Raw genomic sequence first — 19,034 nt, 5'->3', positions numbered from 1 at the left:
AGCCTAGTAATTCACTTTCCATTGGAATGATGCCTACTTAATTTATAGCTCATAAGTTTTGCTCGCTTATGCCTTTTTCTGCGGTTGATATCATTCTCAATTCTCTTGCGACTTGGCAATTCAGGCTTTGCTTTTAGCTTCCAACATAGTTAACTACATAGACGCAAACCCCAGACCGTCATGTAGAACATGGCTGCACGACTTCGGCGTTGACCACCAACGCCAGGAGAAGGGCCGGTTCGTGGATGATGTAAATATAATCTTCCACATATGTGGGATAATATTTTGAGAGGTGATGAGACCATTGCCCTCAGAAAACCTGAAAAAATCAGTTGCATTCACCGCAATAAAAAGGCATATACAGCTATATGCATTAAAAGGATTAAGGTTACTCACGGCACCGCCAATGATAAAGACTCTTTCTTCTTCCTGCTGTGCCCATTGAGCTATCTGATTTGCACTTTGAGACAGAGCATTTCTATTGCTGCCAGGCGGAGCAACACAATACAACTCAAAGGTCGAAGTCACCCATGCCAGAGAATCCATACTGCTGGAGGCACAATGCTGCACCTTGACGTGTGTGCTTTTAGCGTGGATGCTGCTATGTAGAGCATGGTAAATTGATAATAATCTGCAGCAAACTGGGTTAGGATTGCTTCAAGTTTATCCTAGGGGTATCGACGTACCTGCGTCGAGCAAACAAAGTTGCGAAATCGGGGGAATAGGATGACATGGTGAATTGGACATTGGGTTTTGATTTATAAAGGAAGTGTCGGAGCACGGTTCCAGGGACTATGTCTGTGGTGGACGGACGACCTTTTTCGATAGCTGTTCGGATAATTCTCTTGCTGTTACTCTTTTCCAGTTCCTAAGTGGCATTGGTCAGTGTCAAGTGTGTGGATTAGAGTAAAATGTCACCTACTTTAACAACAGAATCCCGCATCTCATGCAATACGAAAAAGCTCTCTTTGTCCGCACTGATCAAGATGATAGCCACAGAGTCATCTTTGTTGATATTGATGTTATCGTGTGGCAGGTTGTCGTGCAGGTCGAGGAAGCTCACATACATATACAGGTATCCTCTGCTGTTGAATCCGGGAAGGCAAATTGGAATCCAGCTCTCACCACCACCCGCTTTGACGCCGTCCGCTTCAAAGATCATATTAAATATCAACTGCAAATCTCCCGGATGCAAAGAATGTTTTTTCGGCCGAACAACGCTTACAAGTCTCCCACCGGCGACAACGAGCCCATAAAGGAGCGGGTCTACCCTGGACCTCAGGAGAATGCTGTTGATTTGCTGGCGATGTGCTTTCCGGAGCTTCAAGCATTCCAACGCGGAAAGGAGGGTTGACGGAGATCCCTTAGTAAAACTGTCCGCCAGAGACGATAGCAGCGATTCGGTTCCTTGCAACGGTCGCCGCAAATCTGTGGATGGGCGAACAGCAAAAATGTGCTGCAATGCAGGAAGGGTCAATGTAGAGAGAATTTGCATGTAGAGAGCGTCGAGCTGGTTCCGAAGCTGCGAAACGCTCTCAAGTAGGCGACTTATCGCGACAAGGTGGAGCGGGCCTTGTGACAGTATAACAATTCTGGTTCGTCCTGCAGAAAAGCTCCTAAGAGGATTGCTAGAATCTTGATGGAACGAAATTATGGTTTGAATAATGGCGATGTAGGGAGATATTAACCCATCATCTCCGTGCCTGGTAAAAATTGGCTTGCCCGCCGAAGACAGTATAAAAAAATGCTTCCTTTTCTGTCTCCATTTTTTCAAAACTTCATCTACAAATAGCGACCGCGTGAGTTGCCTGAGCTGTAATATCTCGAACTGGGGTAGAACTCACCACCGTCCTCGACAGCTGAGAGCTCTTCGAGTGGCCCAAATTCGTCTTCAAAATCTAGACCAAGGTCATCTTCCTGAATCTCAAACCCGCTATGGTCAAATATATTTGCTCGTCTCCTTTTTGTCTCCCAACTAGCCAGTTGTTGGTTTGTCGAAGCAAAATCACCAAATATACTCCCAACTTCAGCCGGGGTTCCTGCACCCGGAACAGAGGATTTGGCACTGGCCGAGTCTGCTATCTCACTGCCCTTCCCACTTCCAGGTTGGTTCAAATCGCCTTTGAACCTCAGGCTCTCCTCACACCCGGATTTTGCCCCTAGTAGCGAGGCTTCTTGGGCAGCCTGTGAATTGATATCCTGCAAGGAGAGAGCCGTAGTAGCCCTAGACTGAAGATTTTGTTTTGGAGCATGTCGGATGGGAAGCACAGAATCAGCGGCTCGTGCGCCCGGAGCCCTTGTGCTTGGACGTGGAGGGAGCGGAGGACGAGAATCCCCGTGATGTACCCGTTCTTTGGGTACCGAGGATGGAGGCGTCTCTGAGTGATCCTGATTACCGGATGCCTTTGACGGATATACGTCAAGGCTACTGCTTTCTTTGCTCGTATCCATTGAGCATGGTTCGCCCGTGTGCAGCTTTTCTTATGATGCGCACTCTTGTAGCTTTCCAGAACCCAGCATTGTGAATAGAATACGGACAAACGTATTCAACGATGATGAATCAAGAAAGAATTTTGACAGAATGGGCTGTTCGTTGATATCGCCGAAGTTGTGATATGTAACTAAATGGTTGCTCGAGGTTGAAACGTGAGGTCATCAAAGCTGCGGTGCGGAGTGCCTCAAGCTAACAAAACCACCGTGTCCTTCGTCCCATTGAGCTTTGAACCCACCGACAGAGCCTACTGAAGTTGAAGCGTCTTCCGCTTGAAGATGACGGCGGACCTGTTCATTCGAGAGTCATCCTACTGTCCGGCGCAATTATGAGTCTGGATCCTGGCAACCTGGGGAGGTCTTCGTCTCCCGCAAGCTCCGAAGCTTCGCTGCCGAAAAACAAAATCCGCGCATTTGAAGGTACGCAATAAGCGAGCCACGTTTGCTCCCTTGAAAGAGCATACACTGACTGCTGCGGAGCTCTAGATGGACTCAAAAAGGACAAAGGCTATCGCCGCTATGCGTCCAACGTCGAGCGGGCACTGTCTCTGTTCGACACGGCGCTACAAGAATGGGCGGATTACATTTCCTTCCTGAGCCGGTTACTAAAGGTAACAAGCATGAGAAAATACTATATCTTCACAAAGCTGAAATATCATGGCGCTCGCAGGCTCTTCAATCCCACCCTCCATCTTTGGCAGTCGTTCCGGAGAAGGCCACCGTTGCAAAGAGACTCGCGCAATGCTTGAATCCTTCCCTCCCCTCTGGTGTGCACCAGAAAGCGCTCGAAGTGTACGGCTATATATTTGCACTATTGAAGGTATCTTTGGCCGGGACCACTGTCTTTCTATCACAAACAGTGACTTATAGATTTGTTTAGCCAGAAGGCCTATCGCGCGATCTTCCGCTCTATCTCCCAGGAATTGCGCCGACCCTTACCTTTGCCTCACTTTCCGTTCGGCCGCTATTTCTGTCGCTAATTGAAACCTATGTTGCTAAGCTGGATTCCGCGTGTATTCGGCCTGCGCTGAAAGCTATTCTCCTCTCGTTGCTTCCCGGCTTAGAGGAGGAGACCAGTGAGGATTTCGAAACCACGCTCAGGATTATCAATCGGTTTAAAGACATTTCAAGTGGAGGGGAAAATGACAATATATTCGATTCGCCTACTCATAGTCAATATTTCTGGCAGTGCTTGTTCCTCGCGTCTATAACCAACCCCACGCGGAGAATGGGCGCATTGGCCTATTTAAATCGCTATTTGCCAAAACTCGGCGGCCATTCACCACGGGGTGCTTTATTGAACCGCTCACAGCCCGAAGAGGAAGCAGATTTATCGGCTTTGATCGCTTCGGTGACTTCTCCTGAACCTGGTCTTCTTATCCGATGTTTTGCAACTGGTTTGACGGACGACCAGCTACTTGTGCAAAGGAACTACCTGGACTTGCTTGTTACTCATCTACCTCTCCACTCCCCGGTTCTCCAAACACGTATTACTGCAGATGACCTGGAACTCTTAGTTGCTGCTGCGGCAGGAGTGGTCATCCGGCGAGATATGAGCTTAAACCGCAGGCTCTGGGCATGGTTTCTGGGGCCTGAGCTAACAAACGATTCAAATGAAAGTGGAGATATGGATTTACAGTCCATCACTAGTGGGCATTCAGTATCGCAATTAGACAAAGAGATGCCTAAATCCCAATATTTTGCACATTTTGGTTTACAGCCACTTGTGAACAGCATCAGAAAAAGGATTGCCAAGGGCTCCATAATTCCACAGGAGCGAGCCAAACCATTCCGGATCTCGCTGTCCTTGATGGACCGATGGGAGGTTGGTGGGTTGATTGTGCCAGAGATATTTCTCCCCGTCATGCGAAGTGTCCAGGAATACAATCACATCGCCGCCTCGAAAGCCAAGTTTGACGAAGTGCTCCGATCAGCGAGTGCTTTCTTTGATGGAGTTGAAAGCAGCCTAATATTCTCTGAGCTACTCACCCTAGTACTTGGCTCGACTCAAGATGGTGCTTCCAGTCAAGCCCTTGCAAACCTACGGCTCGCGAATTTTGTTTTGTCCCATTTCAATGTCAAAGAGGAAGAAATGCTTACTGTTCATATTCCACTCTTACTCCTTGGGACCCTTCTCACCATGAATACTTTGTCGTCCGTTGGACAAGGCTCGGAAATCTCTAAATTAGCATTTGATGAAGCGTCTTCTATTGCCCACAACTTACTAAGTCTAATACCTAGCAGAGCCCTTGTCGACAAGGTGTCAGAGCAGCAACCGCCTGGTCAGAAACCGAAGATTACGAAAAATTTGACATTGGACGAAATATCGACACAACTGCGTGTGTTTTATACTACGACGAAAGATAGTCTTGAGGGTCGTGAATCGCCATTTGGTCCGGAAGTTCTAGCAGAGTTGCTTCTCTCGGAGGCCCACTCACAAGTCCTGGATGCTCTTGAATCAGAAAATCGGCATTTGTGGTTAAGGGACCAAATGAACTTTCTTGTCTCAATGCTCAAGAAATCGCCCAGATCGCAGATATTTGAAGCCGGGGAACTGTACCGAGCAATGCATGATAAGATATGCGTCGCCAATAATGCGTCAGACGTTATGCCTATGTCTACACTTTCTGCGATATGCTCTATTGTTACAGCATTGTACAGTATCCACGAGACTGGCCTATATATCTCATACGACCAAATCTGTGAGATCGTTCCTAGTTTGGCGCAGCAATTGTGGGAGCAATTATCTCCATCGAGCCCTAAGTTCCATGTAGAAGCGGTTCGTGGCTTGTGGGCCTTGCATTCCGTCTCCTGGCGAGATCATTTGGTGGAGGCTGCAATAAGTTCGTTAATGATCTCTTCCACCGTTTCAAGTTCGTCTCATAGGACGACGGTGGATCATGTTGAAAAATTCTTTGTTCTCTGGAACCACAGCTACCAGGCAGGCAGTGGTCGTACTGCATCAAGAGCCATTGGAGAACATCTGTCAGACCATAATTCAGGCCGAGACCCGCAATCAATCTACAAATTATCGCTATTGGAGCGGCCACTGTTCATGTCATTGGACCTACTATCTACTGGCCCGGGCAGGCCTTATTCGATAGTTAAGCATTGGATGCAAGAAACATCAACGGTATATCAGTATGTTTCCGCATTTTATTTTGAACAATTGTTAGAAACTAAGAAATCTTTTAGGGTTCTAAATATCCTAATCTCAAAACTTTCCGAGTTCCGCTGTCTCAAGCTTTCTGATAAAGATGATTCCAATGATCCTAGATCGCGGCATGGGCTAGAAGATGAGGGTCGATGCTATTATCTGCTTAAAACGGTATCGAACATTCTTGCGGCACTGAATCATACAGGTTGGAATGCTCTCACATCTAGGACCATTGCTAATTCTAGCAAACAAGGCCTCCATATCGATGTTGAAGGTAAGCCGAGTGGTCCTCGTGGGAGAAAGAAGTCACAACGCTGATAATCCCATAGATGGTTCCAGCTTCCAGATCACGCTCGCGCAACTGTCGGTACAATTGCTTAAGAAAACACAACAAGGCTCCACAGACATGAGTCGCCGTGGGGAACAGCTGCAGGAGGTCGCACTTATCCTTTTGCACCAGCTGCTCTTAGGCCCTGGTGCTGAGTCGCTTTATTATCTTGGCCTTGATACTGTGCTTATTGAGCTCCTATCGTCTCGCCTGGATAAGGACGAGACTGCTCTACAGAGCGCTATCATAGATGCCATTCTACCCTCTCTTAAAATCCGGTTCGCCTACGATACGAGGGAATTGTCTGCAGCTAAATCTCCGAAACATCAGCGCAGGGGTTCCCTGGAAGCATTATCACAAATGTCACGCCTATCATTTACTGGGGAGCGGTCGGAAAAGGATTATATCATTTCTCGATTACCACAACCCCCATCGCAGCTGCTACCGTGTTTACTGAAAGGTATTTGTTCGAAGAGCGCTAGGCCAATCATTGATAAATGGGTACATTTCCTAATTGAATGCCTGCCGTTATATTTGGGGATCGTCTTTCAAGTGCTTTTGAAACTTGTAGGATGCCTTTGCAAAGAAATCAAGGCTGCTTACCAGGAGCTACAGCTCATGTTCCAGCGGTCTGATGATACGCCTCACAATCGATCAGAACAGGTTACAATTGCTCTACTCGCGGCGCTAGAAAATTGCATTGCAACGGCGCATGACCGTTTACTACTCGAGGAGGCTCACGCTTCAGACACAAAAAGCCCTGAGCAGCCTCAAAGCTTTTTCGGAAACATGGTTTCGGGAGTGTTCGCTGCGGAAGCTAGCCAGGCCCGCAGTGCTACCGCTAACGACCGGTTAACTGTTCTCCTTTGCTTCCAAGATGCAGTGCGCCTGTGCTATTCAATCTGGGCGTGGGGCGACAGTGGCAATAGCAAAGATTCACGAGATTCGGAATGTCAAGCTTCCTTTCAGTACACATCACTCAGGATGCGGAACCGGTGCCGTCGAATCTTGGAACATTTATTTACCGCGGAAACACTCGAGTGTTTGGAGACGCTGATCGAACTCTGGCGGACGTCAATCGACGGAGCTAACCACAGTTCAGGGAGATCCATCTTCAATCTGCTCCATACTTTGGAGGGCTCTAGGCCGAAGGTAGCGATCCCTGCAATATTCAACGCGATCTACAGTCGAACGAACCCGACAGCCTTGGATCCGAGTCGCAAGTCCGCGATGACGTCCCACTTGACTGAAGCGGATCTGGCCGCCTTTCTAGTTATGTATTCTAGATCGCTAGATGAAGATGTCTTGGATGAGATTTGGGTGGACTGTACAACATTCTTGCGCGATGTTTTGAGTAATCCTTTCCCGCATCGCCAAATCCTATCACGACTACTTGAATTCACGGCAATCCTAGGTGAAAAGATGGAGCATACGACTTTTGGAGAGGATCAGCGGGCCAAGAAGGATCTAGGAGTGAGTCACCGTGACTATGAAACGATATTATGATCGGAATTGACTTGATATAGGACATACTCTTGAGGCTTCTCACAGCTATCTCTACAAGTAAACCAATGGGCCTATCTCAAGACCCGTCTTCAGCGTCTCGCGCAATGCAGGCTGACAACCAGGGTGCTTCTGGCAACAAATATCAAGGAATCGGACCGGACGATGTTTACAGTGTCTTGTCCTCCATTCTTCCAGCCCTGACCACGTCTCTGAGCGAAGCAGATCGCATAAACTCTGCTATGTCCAACATCTCAACAAACATACTTGCTCCTCTGATTCACTCTCGCCTATTCCCCCAAAGCGTCAACAAAAGTATGCTGGATTTGCTTCAGCAGATGTCAAAAGTCCCGAGTGCTTCCAAATACTGGAGAAAGGACGTCGGTGATGCATTCAACGACCCAAAATTCTTTGCTATGAAGCTTGACCTTGTCAAGAGCAATTGGCTAAGTCTTCTCCGGCAATGGACTCTTACGGACAAAGAGCGTCTTCCGGAATTGCTCTCCCGGCTCACACAACCCGCATCGGCAGGGATAATGTTTGGCGTTGGCGCTTCTGCGGCTCGTCTCGAGGCGGATCGTAAATCCCAGCTCAACCTGCGTAAGATCGCCTTGTTAATTTTAGCAGCAGATGAGGATCATTTTAGCGGTGACCTTTCCACCCTGCAGCAAAAGCTGGAGGACCTCTTGACCGCTACCCATGTATCCTCACCATCCTCCGCGACCAGGGCCGAAGTATATATGGTCCTTCGGTCACTCGTCCTCAAAACTTCCACGATTCACCTGGCGCAATTCTGGCCCATGATCAACGCTGAGCTTCAAGATGTGGTATCTACCATCGCCCCGGGTCGAGAATCGGAAACATACAACCCATACTCTCTTTTACAGGCGTGTAAACTCCTGGAAACCCTACTTCTCACATCCCCAGACGATTTTCAGCTGCAAGAATGGCTTTTCGTCACAGACACGATCGATGCCATATACCCACCGGATCAGTGGCAGTCCGTGGCACTGGCGGACGAGGTTGCGCAAGCTCTAGGCACTGGCCAAAACGGCTCCATGTCCCACCTTCAGGAAGGCGGCGAGCGTGAAGGCGATTTCAACCGCCTCTGGCTTGGTACGGACTTGAGTCGGGAGACCGCCAAAGACGAAATCGTGGACAGGTTGCTCAGGCCTTTTTTTGCACGGCTAAGTATCCACGCCTTCGAGAGCACATATAGCATGGAAAACCCCGACTGGGGCGCCTGTAAAAATGATCTGCTTGCGGACTTGTTCAACGACTTCACGGTTGCGAACTGAACGGCTAATTATTCCATATAGCCGGCAGTTCTCTGTTCCTTTTATCCAATGTAAATGTACATACATACATAGTTATCTTCACAAACAGAACTTCTGACTGACAATGGGAATACTGTGCGCTCATCTGAAGCCGAGGTGGCCTTGAGGCGAGTTGGCCAAGTGAGAATTGCGAGATGTGGCCGTCGGCTCGGCTGGCGGAATCGAATCGGTGGCAAGGACTCCATGCTCTCGTGTTTGGCCTAGGCTGATCGCGGCATCCCTTTTGCGGTGCGCGAGTGGCTTGCAGGGGAGTGCGGTGAGCAACAAGGCGTTACATTTTTCTTCCTCTCTCCTTTTAATTAAAAAAAAAAAAAAGGTCAGATAAATAATCTCGCAAATCAATCTTTGTCCTTCACATCAGTCCAACCTCCAGCATCTCTCAATTCAACCGCCCGTCACCAAAAAGTCGACTTTCTTCCCCTGAAATTCAATTTGTTTTGCCAAGCCAGACAAGCAAACAGAGCAAAATCGACCCTTCGTTTCAACCTCAACGCTCGGTTTCGTGTCGCTTGAATCGCGAATCGCCTTTTTTTTTATACAATGGCGTCCAGAGCTTTTTCGCCGCTGATGCGATCAATCGCAAAGACGCCTGTTTTCCCCCGCGTCCGTGGGGCAGCTCCCTTTTCAACATCCGGCCGACTGCTTAACACGGCAGAAGCTGCCCTCCCCAGATACAGACCCCTTGGAGCCTTTCGAGCCGGGTAAGATTGCATCTCTGCCTTTTGGATTTTCATGCCATGTGGACAGTTCAACTGACTTGTGTCTCTTATTCGTAGGATATTTGGATTCCTCTTCGGTTCTACTGTTGCCGGCGCATCCATCTATTATTACATACTGGAAGAGTACAGACTGTCCAATGAGACGCTGACAGAGGACATCTACGTACGTTACTGCATTTAAGAAAAACGTCGTTTGTTCGGTCTGCCTTTTTCGAAACACGGAGTATACGTATCCTCGTGGAGGGGGTGTACACCTGTGTTTATTTCCAGGACGCCAAAATAGAGTCACCTTCAGAAAGCATCACAAGCTTCCTGGAGGTTTTTAGTACTGTTTTGCATGGATAGACTAGACTAGATTTCTCTCAGTTTGATATTTCGAGGTTCTCTTCTTTCCTTGGATCTAAGCTCGAGGCTGACGAGTTGTGCTTTTTGGAAATCTCTCGGGTTTTTATAGGCCTTGCAAGCTGCAACACAACGCCTTTCCACCTACGTAGTGGAATTGGAAGGCAAGCTGGACCAGTTGCAGAAAAAAAAGTAATGAATCAACTACACGGAGTGCCTGCTAGTGAAGATTCGCGTAATGACTCCCCTTCATTATCGGTATATCGACAGCCTTTTGCCCTTTCCGGGTTGCTCCGTTGCATGTGTTTTGATTGTGTAGTTCTGGTTGTAAGCTTAATATTCGGAGAGAGCCAAATTTCATGGCTGCTGGCCTGCTCAGTCTTCTAAAAGAGAGCAAGTTTAATATTGTAGATGCTGTCGTGCAAACAAGACAAACAGCGCCGCATACGGAGCGTCTATCACAACCTTGAGGCAACGCTCAACTTGACCTCAAGGCCATAAGATCACCATAATACATTATAACCTCTAGATCCAATGTCGCATTCTATTGAAATCCTGTCCACTGGCGGCTCCCATTCCAATGCGCCCGGATGGGCTTATGTTCCAGATGTCCGCCCCAGCGTCACGCAGCCGGGAAGGACTGGAGGACGAAAACGAGCTGTGCGGGACTCTGGAATCAGTCATGGAGACGGTTCATTAAGGCAACAGAATGCTATTCTAAAGCGCCTTGCTGAGTTTGACCGGGACAACCACAGAGACGTCCATATCCCGATTCCAACCAAGCAGAAGGATACCACCTCGAAAGGTATCCCTGATATCTCTGCTCTCCAGGCAGTTTGCCGCGTGGCTTACAACTGTTGTCTACAGGTTCACGGAGTAAAACAACCTCCAATGTTCGTCGTATTTTGATGTCTCAAAAGACTTTCAAAAACTATCTCGATGACGAAGAAGCTGCAGCAGCCCTCGCTCCACCCACACTACCCCGAACAACCGCTCCGCGAACAGGCAAAACTACATTAACTACTTCCAAACCTGCGTCGCGAACTTCCGAGTCCCCTCCTCCTGCTCCTCCCGTGGCGTCTGAACCTTCCGCATCCCCATTAATCGTTTCTGAATACGACAACGATCCTCTCCTCCGTTCATACGTTCCCTCCGCACCCTCGGATCGCATCTTGCAAGCTCTCCTCTCTGAGCCCCCACTTTCATACAATGCATCTCGCGCGAAATTTCCTGCTCATGCGAATCGCAAGCCTCCACGGCACTTTTGCGGGATATGCGGATATTGGGGCAAGGTAAAGTGTATCAAGTGCCGGACAAGGGTGTGCGGCTTGGATTGTCTACGGGTTCATGACGACACGACTTGTGAAAAGTTTTATGCTTGAGTTGGTGGGCACACATACTGACCCCCAATATCTAAGTTATGACTTCATGGGTCTCCAATGAGGAAATACAAATCCCCCGGCACGCTGTCAGGGCTTCGCCCGAGTAGTATGGGATGGAGAGGAAAAGAAGGGCTCAGCGTAATGGTCCTCAAATCCAAGTCTTGCGATAGGCGCTGGCGTGCCTAGACTAATCCAAACCAGACAGATACGAAACAATGTTTGAAGCCACTTGAAGATAAAGGTTACACCAAGTCGGGCCGGAATGTCAAATATCCATTTATATGCTGTACAAGCTCCAGCGTCCCAAGGAGATGACACCTGATTCTTGCCAGTAGAGTTATGGCCACCGGCCTTATTCGCAGCCTACGCGTCCGGCATCTATGAGGGGCATGGAAATTTGAAGGCATCAGCAAAAAATATAAGTGGCCTTTGTAAGGCGGTCCAATTCGTTCCGGTATTTTTGGACTGTGAATTAGAAGGACATGATAATCCTGGCTCCTGCGCATTAGCACCCATTAGGAGATTCATCTTCCAGATGTTGGATTGGAAAAGTGGTGCCTTTAGGGTTACCCTCGAGGTGATTGTATAGATGTACGGTGCAAAATTGTCGTTGCGAAGAAGAATTTATGTTCTGTGGATATCACAATCAAAGATAATAGATGTACAGTATAAGAACATTGTGCCTAGGCCGCGACCTTGGTTGATTGTGAGATCAAAATACACGCCGCGAAAATGATCATTCGTGTCACTGAAAGTATATTAGCATTTCAGCCGAATACCAGCACGTAACTCCCCCTCACGAATCTCGAACATAACTTGAACTCCAACAAACACCGCCGCACATGCACTCGCTAGATATGCTAGGCCTGCATATGACCCCAGTATGCCGCTCAATAAACCTTGTAAACCTTCCACCCCCAGCGCAAACCCAACCAGATTCGCCATCATCATCATAAGTATGTTACCGACAGCGCCAATGCCACACAGCACCCGATATGTATTTGGCCTCGCTCTCCACTTGTGTGCTGGGAACATCAGTGAAGCGAGAACCTCGGGAAGAACGAAAAGAGTAATGAGCCAGCCCCACATCAGCAGACGGAGATTGATATCGTGCCAAAGAGCCACGAACGTAAAAACAACAAGGAAATTTATTACGCCACGGATTTTAGATACGAGAGGATTGCGATTGTTTTCGCTTCGGCTGCCCCCAAGTGGAACATAGAGGTATCGTACCACCCATCGATTGAATGAGCGGTGCCAGCTTCGCCAAAAGGCAAGCGCCGAGTAGTTGTCCGACATGCAGCGTACCATGTTTTCAGGGGGGTCAATTCCGTCAATCAACGCCCATAGACGGAAGAATCGCCATGGAATCAGAAGCTTGAGCCAAATAATGTGGAGATTGAAGTATCCGAGCATGCTGAGTTGGAAAGGGGTATAGACGGACCAGTCCGGGGAGGATTTGGAAATTGCGACGACGTAAATGTAATGAAGGATCAGTTCCATGCAGAGCAGTGTGAGAAGAAACCGAATGCCATATAACAAAGTGCGAATTTTCGATATTGAGTGTAATTGGTAATGTTGTTGGTGAATGTAATCATTGAATGTAAGGATGGGCCCAGCAAGGTAAAGGGGCGAATAGAGGGCATAAGAAAAGTAGTTCCTAAGATTGAAATATGCCGGGTCAGCAGGAGTGGCTATGCGATCACGCTCCGACAGATTTGAAGGATCGAGTTGCTTCTTCTTTGGTATGTTAGCAGACGTAAATAATAAAGTGGATGTGAATACGTGGATATACCTCAACTGGACTTCCAGCGCGATTGTCTAGGCTCCAGTAATAGTCCAAATTAAAACTTATTAGGCGGAGAACGGTTATGTTGAAGAGGACTTCCCATCGCGAAACGAGCCCACCCCAACTATCCAGCCACTTCCCCCAAGTGAGAAGATTACCATCATCGCCTAGGCCAAGTGCAGAGCCGATAGATGTGGCGATGCTTGTATACTTGTATCCATGCAACAGTTCGTTCGCAAACAGGATACCAATATTGAATATCCAAGTTGCCGCGGGAATGTAAGACCGTGGAAACCTTTTCGCGATATTGAAATTGATGAAAAGTATCCCCAGAACCTTGAGCGCAGAGAATCCGTGGAGGACGGCCAGGAAAACCAATGAAAACCAGTAATCAAACGATACTCGTTGTTCAAATCGTGATCGGGCGGCAGCTGCGGTCTGACCTGAAGCGAAGTTGCCTTTGCTTGAAGAAGAGACCGACGATTTGCAGGGGAAAAGGATATTGTAGAGCCGGCGAAGTAGCGGATGGAAAACGACTAAGATGGCCATATAACGAACGTTGTCCCGAAAACTAGCATATTGCGCATCCGAATTGTCCTAAAACAACCGCTTGCACGTAAGAATGGAGCTAATACATAGAACAAGGCAGTACGAGAGCTTTGACCTACCACCTTGCGGCCAGGTATCCATCCGGGAGAGAGGAGTTCCGAGTACTTTGAGTAAGTTGGGTGGGATTCTACGTGAAGGCTCAGCGTCTAGCCGAAAGGCATTGCCAGTTCGTGCTCACCCTGAGAGACATCAATGGCAGTCTTGAACATCAGTGGGACGGCCACAATAAAAACGACATAGTATATATAGAACTCGGGTGTGTTCCATCGAGGCGGAGAGGCGCCATTCTTTGGTTGTTTTGAGGTTGCCGCATCTTGAGTCCGAGTGTGATTCTGGCTTGCTGCGAGGTTCGGAGGCGTCGTCGCTGAGACTGTAAAGCGAGTGTCGAGGATATCCAAGGAGTACAGCCTCCGCAACCAGGTCAGCAGGCTCATCTTAGCGTCAACATCGGTAAAAGAGAACGACTGTTGCTCCAAGTCCCTCCGGCGCGATGTCGCCCCTGACCTGAGATTCCCCTGAGCGCGTTGACATCTGATGCCAAGACATTAATCTTAGGTAAGATATTAGTCAGCTCACCTCTAACTACATCCGACGTCACAACGATCTGGACAAACGTCTTTTGCTGTCCACCCGGTAGCTTCAGGGTTAGTCAAGGAGACGCTTCAACGTTGAGTGCAGACAGATGGATTGAAGCTGTCCGAATTGGCCAATCACTTTGCCGTAGCCGCGGAACCTGATTCGCAAGGATCCAAGATTTGCTACCCTGAGCTTCCATGTTGGCAGCATATGATCTCATAAGGGGCTGGAGCTCCCGGCGTATAAGATGCAATTCAGCTTCGTTGGAGCTAAAATAATGTACTTATGAAGTGGACAGCGCTCGAGACTCATGTTCCCACAGAGATTATTCTTTAGAGCAATACGTTCCAGCAGCCCCTTTACCTCTCGCCCAATCTCGTTACGTGCAGCAGTAACTCCAACGCGTTCAGGTCTATCGAGTATAAGAATGGCATCGTCACAAGCTGGATCTGGCGGCACCTTTCAGCCTGTTAAAGAGAAACAAGCGCAGCAACTACCAGGGTAAGTCCAAGTACTGAGACCGCCAAAATGGAGAGGCATTCAATTGACTCTTTCAGTCATGAGAAGCATATGACCCCAACCAGCGAGTCTACCAAGCTGGAATCTGAAGGGGGTTTCGTGGAATATGTCGGATCTGGAAAGCTAAAGGACAAAAAAGTCTTGATCACTGGTGGAGAGTACGTTTCTCTACAACTCTTGTGGTCGGGCTGTCATGCTGACTCTATGCAGTTCTGGAATCGGACGGTCGGTTGCTATTCTGATGGCTCGCGAGGGAGCGGATGTGACAATCGTATACCTTCCTGACGAGCAGGATGATGCCAACGTGACGAAAAAAGCAGTGGAGCAAGAAGGCAAAAAATGCGTACTATTCGCTGGGAATCTAATGGACAATGAAAATTGTAAAAAGGCAGTGGACGAGCACGTCAAGGCGTATGCTTTACCCTTCCCATCTCCCCCCACTATATTGAAGTATGGAAGCTTACTCGTGAGAAACAGATACGGCCGTGTCGATGTGCTCGTGAACAACGCCTCGAAGCAAATTATGTGCAAGGATTTTGCTCAATTGACCTGGATAACGTCTCAGCACCTTTCAAGCAACATTTTACAGATGTTTGCCATGACAAATTTGCTTTACACATATGAAGAAAGGGAGCTCGTGAGTGCTTCATTCAGTAGTATCTTTCGTGCGGTTAGCAGCTAATCGCTCTCTCAAAGCATCATCAATACAACATCAGTCGTCGCCTTTCGAGGAACGGCTTCAATGGTTGATTACGCCTCCACGAAAGGAGCCATCGTTGGCTTTACTAGAGCTTTAGCGAAGAACTTGACGCCTAAGGGTATCCGGGTGAATGCAGTAGCGTAAGTCCTCCGTTGCTCTGACCAAGTTACGTTTTCGGAGTGTAACTAAGCCTTTCCAATAGTCCTGGTCCTGTCCACACCCCGCTCCAACCTGCATCTCGTCCTCCTGAACAGATGGAAGGATTCGGGTCGGATGCCATGATTGGACGCCCAGGCCAACCCAGTGAAATTGCTCCCACGTATGTATGGCTGGCGAGCAAAGAAGGCGCTTTATACTGTAAGATCCAACATCGCCGTCTTTCAACAATTTTGATCGCTAACACTTTTAACTAGATGGTCAAATTTTGCACCCTTATGCTTTGGGAGACTAGAAAGCCTGCGTTTTTATGGAACATTGAGAATACGGTCATCAACTTTTCTACTTAAGAAAAAATGACCTGTAAAACATCTCGTATGGCATGTGCCCTAAGTCAAATCAACAGTTTTAACACTGCCTTAAAATGGACGTGTGGTGCATAACATAAGAACAAATCGAGCTTGCATTCAGGATGATGAACCCATGCATAACTGCAGTTCACAAATGCTAGTAGTAAAAACAGAACTTCCTTTCGATTCAATTTGAAAATGAACTAAACTAAGCGCAGGTCTTTCTTCACTGCAACCAGAGTCTTCCATTATGTCAAAGTGTCTCGAGCGCCAGGCGATTCTTTTGACTCAATGTGCATCTTATCTTCAGGGCCGCCAGGGCCTTCAAAATGCTTCGCTTTGCTCAATCTAGACACCAATAGGGGGTTAGAAATGCACCAAAAAACAATCCAGGCGTTTCAACGTTTAGCTTACCGCCCGCGATCATCATATCGACCACCCTCTTCTTCAGGAATCGGTCTATTGTCTCCCGTGCCAGTCGTAGCGGCACTACCGTATTTCACTTCTGACCCGGGGAATCTGCGCTCAACATCCGCATTTACACCCGATTCATCGGCTTTGACTTGTGTGTTAGTTTCTCGAGTGTTCCCCCGATTTCAAGAGGAAAAGTCGGGAACTTACTGCTGGTGCTTTTGGGACCAACTCCTTGCTTTGCTTGATAGGAGTTGAGGTCTCTCTCGGCTTCTTTTGCGAGGTTCGACATGGTGATGAAAATGTGCGATGGATTCAACGGGCCAAGTGATTAGCTATATCAGCAGAATACCAGAATATCTGGCATGGCAGTTAATGGGGCAAACAGGTCCTTTTAAACCAGACAGTGCCTGGTCAGTGCAACATCATCTTGTTATATGGAATAATTGCATCATAGGGTCCCATTACCCAGTGGGGTGGAGTGAGTCCATCCAGATTGTGGTTTCTGCAAAGTTTCTACAGAAGTAGTTATGCGGGAATCTGGCACGTCCGCCATCCAAATTAACTAGTGCGGGAGGCTCGCCGCTCTGTCCTCGCCCCTTCGTAATATCCTCACCATTGGCCTAATCTCTCTTGAATTTCAAAAAGACGAGGTTTGGACTACTTGAAATCGAGTAAACAGCAACATTCTTTCAGCAGAGGCCGTATAAGTACATCCCATTAAGCATAAATCCGTACCCCAATGCATCCAGTGATGGCTTTAATGTCCTCAAAGAGGTGTGAAATGTGTGTAAAGTAGCTAATATTCCGGTCCTTGCGGCCTGCAAAAATCATTCCAACAACCTCCCCCTTTTCTGTGAAAACAAAGGATCCAGAGTCACCAGGAGCAGCAAACCTCTGTCCAGACCTGCCCAAAATAGCATGTTCCTTTGTTACCTTCATTTCCTCCTTGCCATGTTGATTGATCCTGGTTGCCACATGAATACTCTTGATGCTATTATACCACCCAGCTGTAAATCCTGTTGACTGGCCAATTTTATAAAGGCACTCAGTACCACCGCTTCTATATTTGTCCAAAAGCTTGGCCATGTCCCAACCCTTGAGGGTGGTCAGGCCTTCGATGCTGGGAATCACTGGTGTTCCATGTACGGTGATCTACTTTAAGCATTAGTCCACAGAGAACAACATTGATGTTGAAAACATGAACATACATCATTGTCCCTGACACGCTGGTCTTTGACATCAATTAGTGCCCAGTCCATAGTTGTCTCCCAACTGCTGTATCCTCCCAATACTGGTTTTTCGCGATATCCAGAGCCTGCATAGACATGCCCGAGATGGTGATTTTCAGAAGCACAAAATTGTTCAATATGTGACTTCCTGACCATATGCTTCCTAAGCAAGGCCTCAATGCGCTCATATTCCTTCATGTCAGGTTGGTTTACAGATTCACCAGCTTGGAGAAGTGCCCGATCACTTTTGATAAATTTTTCAAGTATGGCCAAGTCATTTTTGATATCATGCATGCTCGGCTGGTCAACCCTCAAATATTTCTTGGCATCAGCATCATTGGCGCTGATCCCATGGGTATACCATCTGGTAAGAACTAATAAATCATCAGAGACATTCCAACACGATTTTCAGAGACAATAGTACTTACATTGTGGCGGTGCGATATTTGCCTGCTTTGTTGGATCAACACAATGGAAGCAAGTCAGGCCCAAGCGTAGCCATTCACCAGTGGCATCTTGGATTTCAACCCACCCACCAAATGTTCCAGATGAAGTAGAGATCCCGCGCTTTCCTAGGCTCAAACCAGCATGCCCCCCTTCCTTTGGGCCATCCTGTGGCAATCTCCACTGTTCAAATGTATCACTTCTTTCAATTTCCCCCTTAACAATGCTCACACCAACTGCCTGTAGTTGGAAATGATTGAGGATGCCAACTATCTGTTCTCGAGTCTGTTTAAATTTGTTCTTGACAGATGGAGACACTGTGACAATGACCATTTGTGGATTCTGATCATTGGTGTCCCTTCCATATCGAAAACACTCCACAGCCCGGCAACCCTGGATGTCTAAATCCAAGATTGCATCACAGACAGCATCCCATACTGGATAAATTGTATCAGTGGGGAAGATGGGGCTATATTGCATAGGCTCAAACACTCGAGGGTCTGCTATCTCAACAGACATATCATTCAAATCCTTTTGAAGAAGAAGACCATGGATCTCTTTGCTGGCTTTAAGCCATGTCTCATCCAGCTGTGACTTTTTTGCATAAACCAGAACTGTTGGTACTCCAAGTTCTTCAGGATCCCACTCATTTCGCCGTTCAAGAAAGTCAATGTAATCATACACAATACTGTGTGTCTTTAAAATGGATTCGATAGCATGAAATAGCTGGTCGGAATCGTCGGTTTCTATAGCAAGAGAGTGGACAGAGGTGCGGCCCTCCAGCTCTCAAGTCTTCGTTGATGAATCCTTCGAGTCCAAGGGGTTCGTCTTCATTGTCGTTGCTTGAACCTCTCGTGCGCCTGGCACGGCCATCAGCTGAAAACACAGAGCCAGGACTCTCAGCTTTGAGATTTTGCACAAAAGCACATTCTGAAGGTGATGCCCAAACAATTTCAGTGTCTGATCCATGATTCAGTCGATTCGGAATGG

General features: G+C 47.7%; 7 protein-coding genes across 7 annotated transcripts; 3 read left to right on the top strand and 4 right to left on the bottom strand.

Moving 5' to 3' along the window:
- Positions 1–310: 310 nt before the first annotated feature.
- Positions 311–2,451, bottom strand: UREG_01006 (uncharacterized protein; the record flags this gene model as incomplete). The annotated part of the gene is made up of 5 exons (XM_002541444.1): positions 311–319; positions 397–631; positions 687–868; positions 923–1,782; positions 1,845–2,451. The coding sequence occupies 5 exons, from the start codon at positions 2,449–2,451 to the stop codon at positions 311–313; spliced, it is 1,893 nt and encodes a 630-aa protein (XP_002541490.1).
- Positions 2,452–2,819: 368 nt separating this feature from the next.
- On the top strand, positions 2,820–8,776 carry UREG_01005 (uncharacterized protein; the record flags this gene model as incomplete). The annotated part of the gene is made up of 8 exons (XM_002541443.1): positions 2,820–2,910; positions 2,977–3,101; positions 3,161–3,310; positions 3,371–5,631; positions 5,686–5,921; positions 5,977–6,435; positions 6,547–7,448; positions 7,502–8,776. The coding sequence occupies 8 exons, from the start codon at positions 2,820–2,822 to the stop codon at positions 8,774–8,776; spliced, it is 5,499 nt and encodes a 1,832-aa protein (XP_002541489.1).
- Positions 8,777–9,355: 579 nt separating this feature from the next.
- Positions 9,356–11,258, top strand: UREG_01004 (uncharacterized protein; the record flags this gene model as incomplete). The annotated part of the gene is made up of 6 exons (XM_002541442.1): positions 9,356–9,516; positions 9,592–9,697; positions 9,989–10,068; positions 10,196–10,203; positions 10,406–10,681; positions 10,744–11,258. 6 exons carry the CDS (start codon positions 9,356–9,358, stop codon positions 11,256–11,258), a joined length of 1,146 nt encoding a protein of 381 aa, XP_002541488.1.
- Positions 11,259–12,423: 1,165 nt separating this feature from the next.
- On the bottom strand, positions 12,424–14,431 carry UREG_01003 (GUP1 protein; the record flags this gene model as incomplete). Its single annotated transcript, XM_002541441.1, has 6 exons — positions 12,424–12,519; positions 12,567–12,998; positions 13,054–13,644; positions 13,716–13,783; positions 13,835–14,187; positions 14,337–14,431. 6 exons carry the CDS (start codon positions 14,429–14,431, stop codon positions 12,424–12,426), a joined length of 1,635 nt encoding a protein of 544 aa, XP_002541487.1.
- A 329-nt stretch (positions 14,432–14,760) lies between these two features.
- Positions 14,761–15,957, top strand: UREG_01002 (uncharacterized protein; the record flags this gene model as incomplete). Its single annotated transcript, XM_002541440.1, has 5 exons — positions 14,761–14,909; positions 14,962–15,388; positions 15,569–15,591; positions 15,654–15,774; positions 15,865–15,957. The coding sequence occupies 5 exons, from the start codon at positions 14,761–14,763 to the stop codon at positions 15,955–15,957; spliced, it is 813 nt and encodes a 270-aa protein (XP_002541486.1).
- Positions 15,958–16,205: 248 nt separating this feature from the next.
- On the bottom strand, positions 16,206–16,660 carry UREG_01001 (uncharacterized protein; the record flags this gene model as incomplete). The annotated part of the gene is made up of 3 exons (XM_002541439.1): positions 16,206–16,305; positions 16,372–16,519; positions 16,579–16,660. 3 exons carry the CDS (start codon positions 16,658–16,660, stop codon positions 16,206–16,208), a joined length of 330 nt encoding a protein of 109 aa, XP_002541485.1.
- Positions 16,661–17,088: 428 nt separating this feature from the next.
- UREG_01000 (uncharacterized protein) lies at positions 17,089–18,563 on the bottom strand (the record flags this gene model as incomplete). The annotated part of the gene is made up of 3 exons (XM_002541438.1): positions 17,089–17,523; positions 17,580–17,974; positions 18,029–18,563. 3 exons carry the CDS (start codon positions 18,561–18,563, stop codon positions 17,089–17,091), a joined length of 1,365 nt encoding a protein of 454 aa, XP_002541484.1.
- Positions 18,564–19,034: the final 471 nt, after the last annotated feature.

This window comes from Uncinocarpus reesii, genomic scaffold, assembly GCF_000003515.1.
Source record: "Uncinocarpus reesii 1704 scaffold_1 genomic scaffold, whole genome shotgun sequence".
Taxonomy (NCBI): Eukaryota; Fungi; Ascomycota; class Eurotiomycetes; order Onygenales; family Onygenaceae; genus Uncinocarpus; species Uncinocarpus reesii.
The sequence above is the reverse complement of the archived record's forward strand: the minus strand, read 5'-3'. Positions and strand labels throughout refer to the sequence as shown.